Source organism: Monodon monoceros, unplaced genomic scaffold (genome assembly GCF_005190385.1).
Source record: "Monodon monoceros isolate NGI ecotype Baffin Bay Population unplaced genomic scaffold, NGI_Narwhal_1 Super_Scaffold_5, whole genome shotgun sequence".
NCBI lineage: Eukaryota > Metazoa > Chordata > Mammalia > Artiodactyla > Monodontidae > Monodon > Monodon monoceros.
Window position 1 is genome coordinate 69,929,639 of NW_021703782.1, and position 21,738 is coordinate 69,951,376.

At 42.6% G+C, this 21,738-nt stretch overlaps 1 protein-coding gene across 1 annotated transcript; it reads right to left on the bottom strand.

Annotated features, from left to right (window-relative positions):
* Window positions 1-5,393: 5,393 nt before the first annotated feature.
* RFK (riboflavin kinase) lies at window positions 5,394-11,026 on the bottom strand. Its single transcript, XM_029201459.1, has 4 exons — window positions 10,534-11,026; window positions 9,455-9,606; window positions 7,248-7,350; window positions 5,394-6,474 (listed from the first exon to the last, which is right to left on the bottom strand). The coding sequence occupies exons 1-4, from the start codon at window positions 10,613-10,615 to the stop codon at window positions 6,344-6,346; spliced, it is 468 nt and encodes a 155-aa protein (XP_029057292.1). The 5' UTR covers window positions 10,616-11,026; the 3' UTR covers window positions 5,394-6,343.
* Between the last annotated feature and the right edge of the window lie 10,712 nt (window positions 11,027-21,738).

Sequence of the window (21,738 nt, forward strand, 5' to 3'; positions counted from 1 at the left end):
GCTTTCTCTAATTCTGTTGCTGTATTAAGGCCCCAATATCCAAGGTATATTTATTTCTAATTAATGCACAATTATATACAGATCACTTTCTATACATAGGTGCTGGAGGAATTAAAATACAGTTCAAGGCTTCCAGAAGTTTACATTCTAGGTGAAAGAGCGTAAGGCGATTATAAACATGAGACACTGGAGTTTGTGGGAGGCTGCTATAAAGAGACTATTGTGGGGACTTCCCTTGTGGTCCAGTGGGTAAGACTCCCCGCTGCCAATGCAGGGAGCCCGGGTCGATACCTGGTCAGGGAGCTAGATCCTGCATGCACACCACAACTAAGAAGTCCACATGCCGAGGGCTTCCCTGGTGGCACAGTGGTTGAGAGTCCGCCTGCCGATGCAGGGGACAAGGGTTCGTGCCCCGGTCCGGGAAGATCCCACATGCCGCGGAGCGGCTGGGCCCGTGAGCCATGGCCGCTGAGCCTGCGCGTCCAGAGCCTGTGCTCCGCAACGGAAGAGACCAATGCCACAACAGTGAGAGGTCCGTGTACCGCAAAAAAAAAAAAAAAAAAAAAGAAGTCCACATGCTGAAACTAAGACCCAATGCAGCCAAAATAAATAAATATTTTTTTTAAAAAGAGAGACTATTGTCGGTTGGTATATGAATTCATATATTCACGAATGCCATTCAAATATATCCATCTCCCTTCTGTTAAATGCCCTTCAACCTAACTTAATAATGTAATCCATTGAGACCTCTAAGGGAAGGTGACTGTGTACAGGACTGTGATCAGGAGAGCTGAGCAGAGATGCCAAATGCCAGACAGCTCACTCCCTTTCCGAGGGGCTGGCTTCCACATGCTGGCAGGTAAACCTGTAGTGGGGGCGGGGGGGGTGAGCTTTAGACTTAAAATGATTATAAAGCAAATAATAGCTGAAAATAAATGAGAAATTAGAAAAAGAGCAAACTAAATAGAAGAAAAGAGTATCATATACATAGTATCCACGAAGCTGAGAAACAATTTAAACTATATGTTAGTTCTATTTTCATGAAATGTGGTCCATGCATTTTCAGATAAAGTACCTCAAAATTAAAGCAATTGGACCAATTGTTAATCTGAAAAAAGCACAGTAAATATATTATTTCCCCTGTATTTCCTTTTTTTTTTTTTTTTTTGATCTTCTATAGTTGTATTGCCTAATACAATAGTCACTAGGCACACGTGGCTATTTAATTAGTGGAGAGTGAAGAAATGGAACATTATCACAACAGCAGGAAGTTCTATTGAACAGCATGCTTTATAATGTGTGCATTACTTTTTCCAGATTACTAGTTGAACTCACTGAATTTAGAGGTACTTTATTCAAAAAGGTGTTTGTAAATTGAAGAAAAACATACTGAGTTTGTAATTTGAAAATATAATACATTGTTTAAAAATGTTTATCCTGGGACTTCCTTGGTGGCACAGTGGTTAAGAATCCGCCTGCCGGGCTTCCCTGGTGGCGCAGTGGTTGAGAGTCCACCTGCCGATGCAGGGGACAAGGGTTCGTGCCCCTGTCCGGGAAGATCCCACATGCCGCAGAGCGGCTGGGCCCGTGAGCCATGGCCGCTGAGCCTGCGCGTCTGGAGCCTGTGCTCCGCAACGGGAGAGGCCACAACAGTGAGAGGCCCGCGTACCGCAAAAAAAAGAAAAAAGAATCCGCCTGCCAATGCAGGGGACATAGGTTCAAGCCCTGGTCCGGGAAGATCCCACATGCCACGGAGCAACTAAACCCGTGTGCCACAACTACTGAGCCCGTGAGCCACAGCTACTGAAGCCTGCGTGTCTAGAGCCCATGCTACATAACATGAGAAGCCACTGCAATGAGAAGCCCTCACATCACCACAAAGAGTAGCCCCTGCTCACCGCAACTGGAGAAAGCCCGTGCGCAGCAATGAAGACCCAACGCAGCCATAAATAAATTTAAAAAAAAAAAGTTTATCCTAAGTTTCACAACTTTTTAACACCCTCCAAATACATAATTAACTTTCTAAAGGCTAATTTTTATTTTCACCAGGATATACCTGCACATAGTTTAAGGAATCAAATTATTTAACAAGACATAGTAAGAAAAAGAAATATTGTTTGCTCCCATCACATCCCATTTCCCACTCCTTAGAAGCAAGCAATTTCAACCCTTTCAGTTATTTAGTATGTTTTCTCCCTGTCCCTAAGGCAGATGCTTATACTGCTGCTTCCTATGTTTTCAGGTTAGGTATCTACCTACTCATTTCCCACTAACGGAAGATGAGCATTTCTTTCCCAAACTCTTCCCATCACTGCCCCTGCACACTTCCCTCCTCATCCTTCCAATAAATGTATTTTGCTTCATAAAAATTCAGTGCTGTAATTCTTGACTGTGTAAATGATATTCACAGCCAAGCTATACAGAACATCATTTGCCTTATTTGAATGTGTACAAGTAGGTATAAAGCTTGATGAATTTTCACAAGCGAGCACATTATGCAACCATCACCCAGATCTAGAAACAGGACAGAGAGACGGAAGCACCCAACAGCCTTCATAGTCCTCCTGTCACCCCTGTCCTCTAGAACCACTCTGACCATTTTTGCTATAGTTCTGCCTGTTCTTACAATTTATATAGAATCAGTGTACTCACTTTTTTTTTAATTTATTTGTGGCTGCGTTGGGTCTTCATTGCTGTGCATGGGCTTTTCTCCGGTTGCAGTGAGCGAGGGCTACTCTTTGTTGTGGTGCACGGGTTTCTCATTGTGGTGGCTTCTCTTGTTGCGGAGCACAGGCTCTAGGCGCACAGGCTTCAGTAGCTGTGGCTCACAGGCTCAGTGGTTATGATGCCTGGGCTTAGCTGCTCTGTGGCATGTGGGATCTTCCTGGACCAGGGCTCAAACCCATGTCTCCTGCATTGGCAGGTGGATTCTTAACCACTGTGCTACCAGGGAAGCCCAGTGTGTACTCATTTTTGTCTGGCTTCTATTGCTATTCTTTTTCTAGCTTGAGATCAAAGCTTAGATTATTGATCTTTCTTTTCTATGTATTTAAAGCTATAATTCTTGATAGCATTAGTTATATCCTATAAATTTTTACACGTTGCATATTATCATTCATTTCAACATAGCTTTCCATTGTGATATTTTTGTATTTTAAAAATACTGATTTTTCTCCATCACGTTGTGATATGTTCCTTACACCAATCCTTAGAAATCTGTTGAGACATTTCATATATCCTGGACAACAGCTGCAGTTGAGGTCATCACCTGATTAGCTGATAATACGGTCATTTCCCAAGATCCACTAAGTTTCTGTACAGCCTGAACAGATGTTAGGAGCCTTTACCCTGAATCTTTCTGTATTTTTTTTTTTTTTTTGCTTGTTTTCTTTCTGTATTTTTAAGGATGACACTTGGCAATTTCCCCAGAGATGTAGCACTGACTTGATTTACTATTGTGGCTTCTACTTGGCCCTTGTTTCAGTCAGGGAACCAAAGTGGGGATTCTGTCAGTTGTCAGGTATGTCTATTCCAAATACACACTCAGGAACAGGGAAAGTAAGCACAGGGGTAAGTCCAAGAACTGAGCTGCCTGTGACACAAGCTAGGGCTCAACGTCCATGTATGACCTGACCCAAAAGGAAGCCAACTGTCAAAGAAGTGTTAAGTCACAGCCACATTACAAAAACCATGGGAAGCAAATTTGGAGTGAACAGACAATAGGTGTATGAGAGCAGTCAGACTGTCAGATCTCACAGCTCACCAATTGTGTCTAACCTGTACTTATCCTGTCCACTGAGCTTTAAATCTGAATTATTTTTTCATCAATTCTATTTTGACAATTCTTAAATCTGCCCGATTTTTTATAGAACCTTATTTCCCCATTTTTGACACTCCTATTTCTTTACACATATTATACAGTGATTTCAAGTTCTGTACCTGATAATGCCCGTATCTGTCACCTTTGTAGAGCTTATTCTGTAATTTGCTTCTGCGAACTCTTGCTTATGATGGCATTTCTTTCTATATGGTGGATTTATTTCCTAGCTCAGTCCCAGGTCAGATTGGTTCTCCTCTATCAGCCTCCATCCATTTTCCAGGTAAGAGGAGAACAGGAAAAGGCTAGCACTTTCACCAGGGAAGCAGAACTGTCCTCATAAACTCCAAGTAGACTTCTGCTTACATCCCCCTGATCAGAACCGTGTTACAGCCCTAACTGCAGGGCTTTAAGCCTCCATAATTGAGAGCACTGGTGATGAAGTGTTGAAAGAGCCACTGTGAGTTTCTCCATGTAGTAGAGACAGGCAAGAGTCCCAAGTCACTGCGAGGGGGTTGGTGGCACAAGTCATGAGGGTTACAAAACGCTGTTTTGGAGCAGGGGTTATGGAACGGTACTCAGACCTAACCTACAAGGGCCGTTAAAGGCAAGGCCTCTGTTTGTAGAACCACTGCTGCTGGCCAGGTTCTCCCTGTAGCTGCTGCCTGTAACTCACTATTCAGGGCCTCTAACACACCTTACAGTAACCAGCAACCACCAACCAACAGATCAGGAATTTATATAGACAACGCAAAAGATTCAAACTGACACAAAAAAAGAAGAAACATCCCTTGGTCAAGATTTATTTCAAGGCCTGAAAACACTAATTGGAAATGGCCCTACTGCAGTTTCTTATAATAAATACTTTACATATAAAACTTAAAAAAATGTAGACACTGTTAACTAACTCCTAAACCACACACTATAGGCTTTTCAAAAGCAATAGTTATTTAACAAAATATAAGGTGACAATATCAAAGAATTTTCACATTTAATGAGGACACAATCAGTCGCAAGCTACTCACACACAGATCTTTTTTACACTTTCCATGTTTGTTTTTAATTTTGTTTCACAGAACCACTGATAATTGAGGCTTCTTTCAAGTATAGGATTTGTAACATTAAATTACATTTTCTAAGTATTTCTTTAAAGAAGAAATGAAAAAGACACATACTACACTGTTTGCCATAAATTCATATACCAAAAAGTCAAAACAATCCAACTGAATTTATTCCTGCTTCCCCCTTCTCCGACATTAGCTTTAGATATTCTTCTAAATATTATATAAACAGTTTTGTTAAAATCAGTTCTCATTTATGCAGATTAGGGGAAAACGGTTTTATAATGAGTTATCTTTAAAATTATCTTCTAGATAGCACTCTTTAGCCTTAAATTACATTGTGCACACACAACTACAACAGTCGGCATTTGTTCAGGAACATACAGTCACATTAAAAACAAGTAGCTTTGCATTTCATAGTTTAGTTGGGTCTTAAATAGTTTCCCTAGGGGAGGAAACAAGTATTTTGTGTTGTTTAAGAAACTGGTATATATAAATGAAATGCTAGGTGTTCGTTTAAACTTTGAGGAAACCTACAGATGAACATTTGGGTGTTTTCTCTAAAATGCAAGGGATATGCACTTAATCACTGTTCATATAGTGAAGTGATGGGACGGCAGATACAGACACAGATGAAACTCTACATTTTGTAAATGTAAAGTTGGATATTCTAAATGGAAGAAATGACACTGAGAATTATTTACAGGGAACAAAGGTTAAGAAAAATGTTGAAGAATATCTACTCTTAAAAAGAGAGAAGTGTTACATAACACAAAAATGAGAACTAGAGATTCGAAAAACACTCATTTTACGGTTTTAAAAGAAAAACAAAAAAATAACAGGGAGAGAGTCTAGACCAATTAGAACTGAGGCAGCTGTAACAAAAATGGAACACAGTACAATGATTTGAGCCCTTAAAGGAAATGACTAACTAAAGTGAAATTTCACAAGTCTTCATGTCTATAGTAATATATAAATGCACAAAATATCAAAATTACGAATTCTGGATTTTTCCCCTCAGGTTTGTAATAAACTGTCAAACCTCTGCTTAATATAGTTACTTTTATGAGCCTTCTGATTAGCAGAGCATGCTATACAGGTACATGCATGCTAGAATTTTACCATGAGAATTAATAGTTCTCATCTCAAACCAGTGACTTGCCTGTTACCCATATTTATATATATTTCATTTCCATTATAAAACACTTAAGACCTTTCTAGTGGTACATTTTAATCAACATATTACATTAAAAAGAATCTTGATTTTTAAAACGAACCTTTTTAGTACTGTAACACGATGGGTTTAATTGAACAGTTGGAACATAATATGGTAACTACATTGTACTGTTTAATTCACAGCTGTAGGAAAATGTTTGATTTTTAAAATATAACCAAGATGAGACTGTACAGTTATGAGCAGTAATATATTAGAAAACAGTGAATGAATAAATAAGATGCTTTTCCTTCAGTGGCCATTCATTATTTTGCTTTTAGGAACCTGGAAGAAATTGTCTTCTTTGAGTTTCAAATGTTCTGGTAAATCTAGTCGTTTCTTAGCTTCCTCAATATCACCTTGAATTGCTGAAATAAGTGACTCTGTGGAGAGAATATACCAGGTAAAGATAACGAAAATCTGCTGCTGTACTTTTTTACTACTCCTTTGTTCAGCTTCTCCTAAAATCTCATAGGCTGGCAGTGCTCCTGGCACAGGGTAGATGCCCAATAATGTCTGTTTCATCCTTTCTTCTAGACTTAAGTAAAAGTCAATAGTACACAAAAGATGTCCCTAATCTTCTTGCAATTACTTAGAGAAAGGCATTAGCAGAAAGGTACATGGCATATACTAAATGGAAGAAACAAATACTATCAATTCTCTTCAATATTTACACTTGTAAAAGAAACTCTACATTAGAATTAAAACTACTACACTACACTAAGATTCTTGACATGTCTTAAATGTTCCGATTTACTGCTTCTTGCACTTCAACTACCGCTAAGCATCCATTATTCATCACAGTATTAACTCTTACTGGTTCCTTAAAATATGAAAAGGAAATAAGGATTTCATTAACTTCATACTGTTGGAGAGAGAGCCAGCCTGCTGGGTTTGAATCTACGCTCCATCACTTACTATGCTACCCCGGGCAAATTACTTAACCTCTCTGTGCCAATTTCCTCATCTGCAAAATCAGCAAAATAATTCCTCATGTGGGTGTTGTGGGGATAAAGTGAGTTGATTCATGTAAGGCTCTTAAAGCAGTGCCTAGCATATTAAATGCTCAAATATTATCTGTCTAGCCATGATTACTATCAGGAGAAGCAGCAGAGTAGCTGCAGTAATACTTAAGAAGATCTAAATAAGAACTTACCTAAAGAATCAAAGTTCTTTTCTGGTCTGAGGTAGCCAACAATGGCCACGTTGAGAATTTCCCCATAGAAGTCCTCTTTGAACGTATGCATGATATGAGTTTCCTACAGTCAAGAGATGTTAAAATTGAATTTATCTTTATGGTGAGGTAATTTAAATGAAACAATCAACCCTCCTTAAAATTTTAAAGACAGGTTAAAATCTAAGTGCAGTATTTCCTGAATTCTTCCATTGCTCGTGTTCTCGACCTTGTACCATTATAACTGAGTAAGGTAGATGCTATCCCACAAATCTGGTGTGATTTGCTGTTTTTAGAAAAAGCTAACATGCACCAAAGTAATTAAGAGTCTTATCAAGGTGAAAAAACTGAGCAAATACAGCAGAGGGAATGAGCAAAGAAACTCTTCTTCAAAAGATACCATTCCATTAAGCGAATTAAAAAAAAAAAAAAAGGCAACACAGTGGAAGAAGACATTTGTCATACATAGTTCCAACAAAAGAATTGGATCCATAATATATTAAGAACTTCTTTAAGTCGGTAAGACAGACAATCCAATTTTTTTTAAAGGGATAAAGACTTGAACAGGTACATCATGTATGTCTGTTATCAGCAAAGAAAAGAAAAAGGAAAAACTCTAAAAAGTATGAACCTCCTACCAATGGAAAACTGAGTTTCTCCTAACTATGGAAGGACCTCCAAGGCACTCCTTAACTGGCTCTATAGTAAGAGTTCTGTTATCTGAGTAGCTAATAAGGAAAAATTAGTCATGGGATAGCCTTCCCTCCCCTTTATTCCCTCTCTCATTCCAGTGAAAAATATTTTGCCTTCTTTCATCGATTATTTTCTTTATCTATTCCAACACAGGCTTAATCTTGAAAAATATGAGGAACACTGAGCACAACGTTAAGTAGTTCCGGGCCACTTCTATTGCTTATACCAGCACTTTTCTATGAACTCTTCAAAGAGGATGAAATTTAGATCAACTATAACCGTTTGTGCCACGTACTTGAGCTGACCCAAAGATTCAGCCACATCTAGCAGATTAAGCACTTCAGCTGTGTAGGTCTTCTGTTCATAAGAACAGAAGAATTATGTATACTCTCAAAGGGGTTTAAAAAGAGGAAAAAGGGCTTCCCTGGTGGCGCAGTGGTTGAGAGTCCGCCTGCCGATGCAGGGGACACGGGTTCGTGCCCCGCTCCAGGAAGATCCCACATGCCGCGGAGCGGCTGGGCCCGTGAGCCATGGCCGCTGAGCCTGCGCGTCCGGAGCCTGTGCTCTGCAACGGGCGAGGCCACAACGGCGAGAGGCCCGCGTACCGCAAAAAAAAATAAAAAAGAGGAAAAAAAGCATCACCTTGCAATTTTATCAGAAAGCACCATCCACAGCGTAAGCAGTTCTACCTTAACAGGGTGCCCAAATAATTAGAGTAAATGACCTACATTAACTGGTGAACTCAACTTTATTTCACTTTTATTTCTAATAAAGGTAAACACATGGGCAGTTATAAAAATTAATTATTGTAGTTTTGGCTTGTGATTCCACTTTCTATTTTCTCCATGATTTAAAAGATAAATGCATAAAAATTTATTAATCTATGTTATTGGGTACACAATGATGTAATTTGTGAGTTTTGGTATACTATTAAGTTCATATAAATTCAAAATAGATTTTTATAACTTTAGGATGTTAAATGCAGTCCCCATGGTAACCACAAAGAAAATATCTATAGAAAATACACAAAAGGAAATAAGAAAGAAATCGAAATGTGTCACTACAAAAAAAAAGTCAACTAAACAAAAAAGGCAGTAATGGAGGAACTGACAAAAAAGCTATAAAGCATACAAAAAACAAATAGCAAAACATCAGAAGTCTCTCCTTATCAGTAATTACTTTAAATGTAAATGGATTAAACTCTCCAATCAAAAGGCAGAGATTAGCAGAATGGTTCAAACACACAAGATCCAACTATTACCCCCTTTATAAGAGACTCACTTTAGATCCAAAGACACAAATAATCTTGAAAGTGAAAAGGATGGAAAAGTTATTCCATTCAAATAGTAACTAAACTCTTCACTTTTAAACCTGTCAAGTAAATTCTCATATTTGGATTATGTTGTGATCACCACTGATGAGTTCTATCTGTGTATTACTCTAAATCATCATCCCATTTTCTGTTTACTGAGTGAAATACAATTATTAATTCTTACCATGGACTTTTTTGTATTCTTGTAGTACGGGTTCCATCCTATGCTCACCACCATCTTATGGACGTCTCCACTTCCAACACTGGCCCAACCATAATATATGCCAGTGGATACATCAGCTGGAAGATTATCTACTACTTGTTCAGGAAAGTTAGCTAAACAACAGAAGAAAATATGCTAATATTTAGAGTTTCATAGTCAATATTTAGAAAATTCACATGTAAGGCTAGTCTAAATCATTACCCTCACAAGATTCCTAGGACTCTAACTACAATTATTAATCCCATCATTTCATACTCTGGCTAGGATTTCTTTCTCCTCTTCATACGGATTGGTTAGGAAAAAAGGTACCAGATTATATATGTATAAGTTACCAGGTTATAGTAAGTGTACCAAAAATCGTAAACTCTCACAGTAGAAGAAAACAGGTACATGAACAGCTGGGGGTTTTTTTTAGCCCTGGTCCTTCTTAAAGGGGTTCAGCGTCTCTTGAAAAGATTTCTATTTTCGAAATATACATACTAGGTCCCAAGCTCAAAGACTGCTTTAACAGGTCTAGGTGCAGCCCTGGAATGTATTTTTAAGGAAAAATTAAGCATACCTTCAGGACCTGACTACTAAAACTAATGCAGATCAAAAAAGATACCTGGTTCTCATTCATCTGCCTGTGTCATCATTTGGACACAACCTACTAACGTATTTAAGGAACGAAAACCTTACAGCTGCCTTGAGAATTTAGCCTATCGGGCCCACATTACATTTTCTAAAGAGAAAGACGCGCGCCACGTTTGGCGGATTTATCACGGCTGGATAGGGAGGCGGGAAAGAGGGCTCCCGAAACTCAGCTCCGGCTTCCTGCCCTCACCACCCCCCAAGCCGGTGAGCTCGGAGCCACGGGCAAGGACGCGCTCCATCAGTCCGACCAAAGGTCATCAGCCTCAACAAAGCGGGGGCGGGGAGGACGGGAACGTCACCTCTGCCCGTAGCCCCACCACCCGGCCCGGAGCCCCTCCGGCTGACGTCCTCGCTCTCAGGTGATCCGGCCCAGCGTGGGTGGGGGCTCCGCGCCCTCCCGCGCTCACCTGTAGGGATGCCCAGCTGCTTGGAGCCGCGACCGAAGCCCCGCACCACCTGGCCGCGGCAGAAGTACGGCAGGTGCCTCATGACGCCGTCCGCTCGGGGTGCGGGCTGCGGTCCAGAACGCGCGTCCGGCGGAGCCGCCGTCGAGGCGGTGCCCGGACGCCCCGGACCAGCCGGGGGACGCGGGCGGGAGCTCCAAAGGCCGGCCGGCCGGGCGAGCGCACGGGCGTACAACTGGCCGAGCGGCGCGGACGACACGCCACAGCGAGACGCTCACGCCACCGACAGAAGGTGCCGAGCGACTCAGACGCTGCGTCTGGGCTCCGGAACGCCGGCGACCGCGGAAGTGCGGCTGTGGGCGGGGAGCGGAGCGGGGTGGCTTGGGACGGCCCCCCAGCCCACCGAGCGCCCCGGGCCTACGCACTCTGCCCAGGCCGAGCGCCCCGGCGCTCGTACGGCTTCCGTAGCCCCGCCCCCAATTTAGCCCCGCCCCAGCCGTAGCCCTGCCTCCAACGTAGCCTGGAAGGTGTCCGTTCTTTTCTTGGTATCTCAGTCTTCCCGGGCGGTGGAAACCGAGTCGGGGGCGCGTTTTTCAGCCTGGGACCTGTGAAAGCACTGTCGTCATTCTCAGACACTCCGAAGTGTTTCTTTCCCATTTTTCCTTTTCATTATGATCCTGATGCCGAGAAGAGACATTCTTTAGCTCCTTGACAACTGCTAGGTTGCTCGTCATTCATCACTCTTTCGCTTTTTAAAGATTTATTAAACCTCCAAAATTTCACCTCTTCATAGAAGCTTTTCACGACTAGCTACGGGAAGTGGACCTCCTCTCCCCCAGACCACTTGACCATGGTCTGAAGTTGTATCAGTATGTAAGCTCCAGGGGAGCGGGTCCTGGTCTGTAACGCTGCAATCCCAGTGACTAGTGGAAGGTTACAGTGATGCAATTTTTTTGAGCAGGGAAGCGGCTGCCTACCCTCCCTCTATCTTCCGGTTTCCCAATAAACTTGATGTAAGACTTGATCTCTACTGCAATGTAAATTTGTGGGCCTTCTGACCCTTGAAACTGTGAACATTACCTCGGGAAATAGTTCCAGGGTCACTCACAAGATCTATCCTCTTGTCTTGTTTTTGAGAAAGAAGTTTTAATTCTCTTTTGCCTTTCTCTACAAATGTGTGTGAAATTCTGTCCAGCCTTTGCAGTCATTATCCTTTTACCTTAACTCTAATAGTGCTTACCCAGTGTTCAAATTATGTTCTCTCTCTATTGGTACCAAAGGGGTTGAGAAATGGAATATTTCCAGTCATAACGGTAAACAAAGGATGTCACAGTCATTAGCGATGTAGCCCTCCAGTATGAGCTGCTGAGCCCTGAGGAAACTCAGGATGTGAAAACACAGGATACTGGCCCCAGATAAGTGAGGTGCACATCAAAGGAATGATTTCAATAAGCCCAGATTCTTGCATCTTCCCATACATAGAAAGCTACTAAATTCCTTAACTTGGGATACCTGGTTTTCTTTAATTAACAATAATCTTTTGACGTTTGGACTACCTGCCCTTTGTTGTAAAACTTCTATATAACCTGGCTTCCCCCATTGCCTCCCTGGAGCTGTTCTCTCAGGGTTACTTGAGATGCTGCCCCCCAGGCTTGAAGTCCTAAAAATTCCTGCTGAATAAAACATAACTCTCAACGTTTAGGTTGTGGGTAATTTTTTAGTTGGCAGGGTCTTTGTTGGTAAGACTGTGTTATTTCCCTAATTAGTGCCTGGCTCATAGCAAACTCTCCGAAAGTATCTGCAGGAAGAATGAATTGAGCCCAGCCATGTGCCAAGCACAATGCAAGGTGTTGGGGGAACAAAGGTGTCTAAGACAAGGTCTTGGCCCTCAGGAGACTCAGCTTAGTCGGGGAGACCTATTGGGAAGCCTGATAACATAGCATTCTATGCTATAAATAGGCCAATGAAGTCCTGACAAAGTGCTTGGAAAACTGCTAGAGAGAGCAGTCCTCAATAAAAGGCATTTTGTATAGTTAATGGTTAAGTGCACAGGTGCTAGAGCTAGATAAGCCAGGGTTTGGTTGCAGGCCTTGCCTCATTTAATTGCTGGGTGATCTTGGGCAAGGTACCCTGTGAACTAAATGGGCATATCAATAATTTTGTGGGGTTTGAGTGAGATATTGTATCTACTGCACTCAACAAATTGCCTGGCCTGTTGTAAAAAATTCAGTAGCAGCGGCAACAGCAGGAACATCCTTATCCATGATACACCAAATAAAACCCTGGAGATGAGAGCCTGGGAAAGCATACGTGGTGGGTCTACTCCTCCAACACTACAAGGAGGTGTGACAATTAAATGAGGTAAAATAATTAAATGGGTCATGGGGGACAAATGAGGAGTGGTCTTACGGATTAAATGAGATGATAGTAAGTACTTCACACACTCTTTCATGTAATCCTCATTATCAGCTTTGGAGGAAAGCATTAAACCCAATTTATAAAGAGAGAAAGGGAGATTTGGAGAATTTCTAAGATGGAGCATTTGGGCTCCAGTTTTTTTTAACTGCGTTGACATGTCAATTACTATGCATAAACACTGTGTAATCCGTGCAGGGTATGAAAGGCAGAAGCCTGACTTTTCCATTGCTGCTCAATAGCCCTCAGTGGCTCCCTTGGTACTACAGAATAAAATAGCCCTCCAAGGGTCCCCTTCAATTTGCCATTCTGGGTTTTATCTCTGAGGACTCCCCTCAAGTACTTTATATACTAATCTAATCAGAGCCCCACCACCCTACCCTGATCTCGGAGAGGCAGCAGTGGGTGGTGGCGTGAAGCGAGTTCTTAATTCCCTGTCCAGGAATTGAACCTGGGTAGCCTGGATGAAAACCGGGAATCCTGGCCAGCAGACCCCCTGGCTCTTGCCCCCAGTGGAAAATGCATTTCTCACAGAGGCAAAAACTGTAAAAACAGGTACAAGTTTATTATTAGAGACATAGCACAACAACAAGTGGGAAAGCACACAGAGAAACAGTTTGTTTAGTTAAGATAGAAGCAGGGCAGAGATGCACATCAGATAGAATGGGTGTGGGCGTCCCCGTAATGAGGAGGAGAGCAGTAAAGAGGCGGTTAAGTCATCTATATTGGGCAGTTCTTCCCGGTCTTTGTTTACCTTTGGCCAATTATCTGGTTTCTGTTTCCACACCTGACCTGCCCTAGGACCCTCCCAGACATGCATGCGCAACTTTTTTCCACGATGGATTCCAGCCCAGAGGTCTATGGGATGGCCTTAGCATCACATATTACGGACTGGTGCCCCCCCTCCCTTTTGACCCCCAAGGAGCCTTTCTGCGCATGTGCAATGTTTCCCTTGCCCCAAGGATGGGAAATGTATGACTTCCGGGTTTAGCCCCTCTCTGTCCCTGCCACAAAAGTGTCCAAATGACCAGTTATCTACACTATTCCTGTTGTTGTTTCTTACATTTAAGTGCAGCTCTTGAAATATAGACAGGAGTCCGGTCATAAATATGTAGTCCAGAGCCCGTTTGTCTCTTGCCTCAGGCAATGTGAACAAGGGGCTGGTAATTGTAAGGTCGGATCTTAACAAACGGCACCGCGAAACAGAGGAAAGCTTCAAGTGAGCTTTATTAGAGAGCGCTCCCGGGCGAGGTTCACTGGTCCGAGAAAAAAGGGGCCAAAGAAGTCGCGCCCGGGCGAGGGTTTGGGCAGAATTTATAGGGGAAGAAGGGAAAGGGGTGTGGCGAATCCGGGAGGGCGCAGGGTCTTCCTTATTTGGTGGTCTTTTTGGGTATCGCGGCAATATCCGGTGCCGGTCGCAGCCTCGGGCCAGTTGGCCTTACAGTAATGAATGTCCGGCCTGGAGCCCATCTTCTTCTCACCTTAGGAAACTGAACAGGAGGCTGTTGTAAATGTCTAGCCTGGAGCCCGTCTATCTCCTGCCTCACCACCATAAGTAAACAATAATAAAAAAAATGAATCTAAAGAACTCAACACTCAACAATAAGAAAATAAACAACCCAATTTAAAAAATGGGCAAATGGTCTAGATAGACATCTCACCAAAGAATATATAAAGATGGCAAGTACATGAATGAAAAGACATTCAACATCATATGTCATCAGGGAATTACAAATTAAAACACCAAGGGGGCGCTTCCCCAGTGGCGCAGTGGTTGAGAATCCGCCTGCCAATGCAGGGGACACGGGTTCGATCCCTGGTCTGGGAAGATCCCACATGCCGTGGAGCAACTAAGCTCATGTGCCACAACTAATAAGCCTGTGCTCTAGAGCCCGTGAACCACAACTACTGAGCCCGCGTGCCGCAACTACCGAAGCCTGCACGCCTAGAGCCCGTGCTCCACAATGAGAGAAGCCACTGCTACGAGAACCCCGCGCACCGCAACGAAGAGTAGCCCCCACTCGCCGCAACTAGAGAAAGCCCGCGTGCAGCAACGAAGACCCAACACAGCCAAAAATGATAAATAAATAAATACAATTTTAAAAAAACAACAAAACGAAACACCAAGGGGATCCACTTTGTTACAGAGTCCAAGCTCGCTCTGCTCGCCCCATGACAGGCCAATGAATCGGCGACAAGGTGCTGAAGCAAGAAGTATGACTTTATTCGGAAAGCCAGCAGACCAAGATGGCAGATCAGTGTCTCCGATAAACCATCTTCTGGGGTTTGGACGCCAGTTTCTTTTATAGCACAGAAAGGGGGAGGAGATGAGGAAGTAAAGTAAAAGCGCCATAAGTTTTGCAAATATCCCCTGAAATGGCCAGCCTTGGGGAGGGGATGTGTTAATTTCTTCTTTTCTGCAGTCACGCACAGGTGGGCAGATTGTCTTCCTGTGGGCTGAACAAAAAGGCACTTTAGTTTAACATTCAGGCAGAGAGGCAGGGTTCCCTGAAGCAGTCCATTATGTATGATTATAACAACAAAAGCAAAGGTTAAAGTCAAAGAAACAGTCCAATTTAGCTCTTCCCTGTTACCATTCCCCACTGTCAGTGTCCGTTCCACAATCTTGTGGAAAAAGGGGTGACAACGTTTTAACTGCTCTGTCAGATGGATCTTTCCGGGAGTGTCCGCCATCGGTGTCAGTGTTCCAAATGCTGAGATTTGTCTTTTGTTCCACTTTGGAAGTGTCTACTTTACACCTGGAGACTTAAAAATATTTACAACCTAAAAGCTGAGAGTTATCAGGAATTTTGAGGCCTTCAAGCCCAGGAGGCTGCATCTCAAGTTAAGGAATTTAGCATTTTTCTTTGTATGGGAAGATGCAAGAGTCTGGGTTCACTGAAATCATTTCTTTGATATGCACCACAGCTATCCGGGGCCTGTATCCTGTATTTTCTTTTTATTTATTTATTTGTTTGTTTTTGGCCGTGTTGGGTCTTCGTTGCTGCGCACGGGCTTTCTCCGGTTGAAGCAGGTAGGGGCTACTCTTTGTTGCTGTGCGCGGGCTTCTCATTACAGTGGCTTCTCGTTGCAGAGCACGGGCTCTAGGTGCGCGGGCTTCAGTAGTTGTGGCTCACAGGCTTCAGTAGTTGTGGCACACGGGCTTTGTTGCTCCGCGGCACGGGGGATCTTCCCGGACCAGGGCTCGAACCAGTGTCCCCTGCATTGGCAGGTGGATTCTTAACCACTGAGCTACCGGGCAAGTCCCTGTATCCTGTATTTTCACATCCGAGTTTCCTCAGGGCTCACCATAGGGAGTGGCTGCAGCCTGATGGCTGGTAGATGGCAGGTATTCTTCTTGAGTTTCCTCAGGGTTCACTGGCTCACGCTGGAGGGCTGCAATAGCCGATGACTGATCCTCTCCTCGTGGTCAGGAATTTGACCAACATTTGGGAGACATTTTATGATCAAATTTTGCCCCATGGTGCTGGGAGGCTCATGCCAGGTCAGGCGAAAATTCTTGATATGCCACTCCCGGTGCTAATTTTCAGATTAGGCCCTATTGATAATTAAAGATTCTCTGGATCCTCTGTCTAATTATGAACCAGGAGACATTTTCCCTTGCTGCTTCTTCCCATAACTAGAATCACATTATTACAATTATTTTGTGTTATAAATGTGATCTATTACCTTAAGATGTTTAGCCATAGAAGTTTTGTTGGAGGCTTGGTTACACACTGGGTACTGCAAGAGACAACAATCTTATAAAATAACACTGACAAAGACATAGTGCAGTAGGGAGACACAAAGCACAAACAACTTGGAAACGAAGAGCAAATTAAAACAATGATTAGCATAATATCAAGTCCACAAGAGAGCCAGCTGGAGACAACAAATTCTGGCAGGACCAGGTAGAGAAAAAGATAAATGTTTCATCTTCATTTACAAAGGCATACTTTATCAACTTGTTGTAGGTCATAGCATAAGAGAAAATGTTTTTCCGAAAAACAAAGATTAAAGCCAGTATATTTCCCAAAGTCATAAAGTTATAAATCATATTTACCGGTTCATTCAGTCCCATGTAATTAATTCCCATTGATCTGGATGAAATAATAAGGTTTCCCATTAGTTTTGTCATTTGTTACCCAGTCCAGTGATATTATCTAAAGGCTATCAAAAACTTATATTTGTTAAAAAGTTCCTTTTTAATCAGTCTTCTTGGAAATCTTCATTTTGTAAAAGCATCAGGACAAAACTTAAAATAGCATTGTTAAAGATTTCAGTACAATGCAATTAGCAGGAAACTTAGATATACCATTTTAGAATAACTAGTGTTATGATTGATAACATATCAGGACATATCAGATGTTAGGGATTCCATATAAATTTTGGAATATCTATATAAATGACATTCATCCATACACTATAACCTAAGGTTCATCTCCAATCTCTTGACAATGTTTTTGAAGTAATTTAACATACCAAATAAACTGAGTTTGACATTTCTCTCTGAGATGTCTCAGAGATGTTCTTTCAAAGTATCCCAGAGTCAGCTGGAGGCTAAAAAGCTTTAGTCAGATTTTGATATTTGGGAAGTTCGTTAAAAATACCAAAAAGGTTTTAAAACACAACAGGCTCGTAGTCCCTGTGAAACAATATTTATTCATTTAACCAAAGTCACAAAACAGTTAAAAGAAAACACATACGGATCACCTAAGGGCACGGAAACTTACATAATCTGTTATCAAAAGGAGCACTTGTAACAGAGAGATCAAATTCCAGTCTTGTATTAGCTTGCTTAACAAAATCCATTTACTTAGTTAACTTCAAACTAAATTTAGTTAATCCTGACCATGTATAAAACTTTCTCAGTAAAATGTAGTTCCATTCCTCATACTACCTTAACTGAAAACACACATTCTACCATACTGAAATGTTTCATTATTTTCAGTAGCTTTAATTATATATTTAAGTTAGAATCCCCGACTCTTAAAAACCTTAATTTCTAGTGACAACCAAGAGGCGAGTAATAGTTACCAAAATCTGGAGAGACTATTTTAGATAATTTTCAGAACATAATTATTCCTATAGAGTTTACCTAAAAGCTCTTATTTCATTTATATTTAAAGTTTCATCATATCAAGTTATTTTTCTTGCTGACAAATTTACAACAGATATAACAAGATTTCATTTAACTTTTATTAAACCTAGGTGCAGTGAAAGTACTATACTTAATGTTGATGGCTCTAAAGACATGTCTATATTAATTAGACCAACAAACTTAAACATTAATACCAGGTATTAATTTCATACTGAATATTTCCCAGTTCACGTGAACCTGAAACTGATGTAACTTAATTTCTCTTGTATTTAGAATTGTTTGGTTTGTAAGCGCTTCCTTTTCTTTAAGCCAATTAAATAGAGCTCATTTACAGATTAACCTCAGCAATATTATCCAAAGACAAAAACACATACAAACACACAAACAGAGAGACATCATAGTTCTCATTTCAAAATTTCAGCCCTGAGTCAAGTACAGCAATGTAAAACCCATCAGTTTTACAGTGAGAGGCCCGCGTACCGCAAAAAAAAAAAAAAGAAAAAAGATGGCAGAGATAGGGGTTTTTGAGAAGACCGGATAGGACATTTGTAACTCAAAGATACAGGCAAGTTTCTCCTAGGATGACTTTGTTTCCCCTTTGTTTACTATTTACAAGCCTCTTAAGATCACCCGTATTTATTAGAAAATCAATCAACTTGTTCCCCACTGTCAATGTTACCCGGGGCTCCTGTGGGGAAATCAGAATCAGACGCCTCAAGTCCAAGGGAGTCAGTCCCCTGGCCTCTTACAGGATATTGGGGCAAGAGGAATTGCCCTGCTGCAGAAGTGGCTCCCGGTCCAAATTGGATGCCCTGTCGGGTCTTAGATGGTGATACTAAACCAGGTCCCTGTGCCCCGGGGGTTACCATAGAAACTTTTATTTGATCCCCATGGGTAGGGGAAACAGGAGGCGTTGAATATGTTGGCGGCATGGGCGGGGGCGGGGGGGTGGGGGGCGGTTGGAATAACTGCTGGTGCAGCCTGCTCGGTCACTGGGGGAGCTGGATAGGCTGGAGGGGGGTTACGTTTTGAAATAACATGTCCCCACTCTCATTTTTTTTCCTCTTCCCTTGTACAGCAGGTTTCCTCTTGGGTTTCCTTTCAGACCGCAGCACCATAAGGTGGCAGCCCTCTGACTCCTTTTCCTCCTGATGCAATAGCATAGATGCTCCTACATATGGAATCTCATCTCTTTTCCCTGCTCTTTTGCAGAATATTTCTAACTGCAAGATTGTAAAATAATTGAGTAAGCCATTCAGGGGCCATCGTTATTCTGATCCTAACAAATATTGGGTCCACACCCTATTACAATAGTATATCATGTCTTTTTTTTTTTTTTTTTTTTGCGGTACGCGGGACTCTCACTGTTGTGGCCTCTCCCGTTGCGGAGCACAGGCTCCGGACGCGCAGGCTCAGCGGCCATGGCTCACGGGCCTAGCCGCTCCGCGGCATGTGGGATCTTCCCAGACCGGGGCACGAACCCGTGTCCCCTGCATCGGCAGGTGGACTCTCAACCACTGCACCACCAGGGAATCCCTATCATGTCTTTCTTATTCAGAGGCTCACAGCTATGTTTTGCCCATTTATCTAATATATTCCCCAAAGGGCTCTCCTTTGGGATAGATGTAGTATTTTCCACTTTTAAAAGTTTGATAACACCAAGACACAAAAGACGCAAATTCCAACACAAAAGGCACTAATTCTAGCATCAACGCACACAAAACCAAGACCAAAACCAATGAACTAGTTCCCAGATCGCATAGACTTACCCTACAAAACCAATGAACTAGTTCCCAGTGAACCGGTTCCCAGAATCAGGTAGAGTCCAACAACAATTCCCCCCTCCAACAGGGTACCCCAACCAGATTGACTTGTCCCTTAAAGGAAAAGCCCAGATTGAGAGGGGAATACGTTCCCGGCATGCATGCCGGTGACTTACCCTCCAGAAATGAATCCAGTCCATTGACTCACAGCCCCAAATGGAACTGAAGTTCCCCAGATGGAACCGAAGTTCCCCAAATTGGAACCGAAGTTCCAGAATCAAATCGAGTCCGTCGACTAGTAGCTCCAAATTGAAGTTTGTCGGTTCCTTGCTTCAGCTGCCAAGCGCTGGGGTAGCCGGTGCCGCTTCAGGGAACTTGGAAGGCAAGATCCTCAGGACAAATGGTCCTGGCAGCTGCTAGGGCCTTGCCCCAATATTCCCCGACAGGGGCCGGCTAGCCACAAACAGCAAGGATCCTGGCTGGCTAAGCCAAATTTGTTACCGAGTCCAAGAAGATGGCAGACTAGTGTCTCCGATAAACCATCTTAGGGGGTTTGGATGCCAGTTTCTTTTATAGCACAGAGAGGGGGAGGAGATGAGGAAGTAAAGTAAAAACGCCATAAGTTTTGCAAATATCCCCTGAAATGGCCAGCCCTGGGGAGGGATGTGTTAATTTCTTCTTTTCTGCAGTCATCCACAGGTGGGCAGGGTCAGATTGTCTCCCTGTGAGCCGAACAGAGGCACTTTAAAAATTTTTTTTTGCGGTACGCGGTCCTCTCACTGCTGTGGCCTCGCCCGTTGCGGAGCACAGGCTCCAGACGCGCAGGCTCAGCGGCCATGGCTCACGGGCCCAGCCGCTCCGTGGCATGTGGGATCTTCCCGGACCGGGGCACGAACCCGTGTCCCCTGCATCGGCAGGCGGACTCTCAACCACTGCGCCACCAGGGAAGCCCTGAACAGAGGCACTTTAACATTCAGGCAGAGGGGCAGGTTTCCCTGAGGCAGGCCATTATGTATGATTATAATAACAAAATCAACAGAAAGCAAAGGTTAAAGTCAAAGAAACAGATGGAACATGGAGTACAATTTAACTCTTCCCTGTTACAACTACATACCTATTAGAATGGCTAAAATCCAAAACACAGACAATACTAAATGGTGACAAGGATGTTGAGCTCCAGGAACTCTCATTCTTTGCTCTTGGGAACGCAAAGTGGTGCAGCCACTTTGGGAGACAGCTTGGCAGTTTCTTACAGAGGTGGACATACTCTTACTATATGATCCAGCAATTTTGGTATTTAGCCAAATGAGTTGAAAACTTATGTCCACACAAACCCTGCCCATATATGTTTATATGTTTATAGTAGCTTCGTTTAGCATGGCCAAAACTCAGAAGCATAAAAAATTAAACAGAAACCTCAAATACGGTAAGTCCCCTACGTACGAACCTTCAAGTCGCAAACTTTCAAAGACGTGAATGTGCGTTCACATGTCCAATCATGCAGGTTAGTCCACATGTCTGGCATACATTGTCACGTGCGTGCATCCTCTACAAGTGGTTTTGCTTTTGTGTACTTTACTGTACAGCACTGTATAGAGTGCAGTAGTACGTATCTCTATTTCAAGCCCGGGATATCTGGAAGCAGGTGTAAAATCAGTGGTGATGTAGCTGGTACTACTGTACTTTTCAAGGTACTCTACTGTGTAAGATTAAAAATGTTTTCTTTATTTTTTGTGTTTTTTAATGTATTACTTGTGTGAAAAGTATTAAAAACCTATTAAAGTACAGTACTATATAGCCAATTGTGTTAGTTGGGTACCTAGGCTAACTTTGTTGGACTTAACGAATAAATTGGACTTACGAACGCACGCTCGGAATGGAACTTGCTCGTATGTAGGGGGCTTACTGTAGAGTTGGGAGACCAGAACA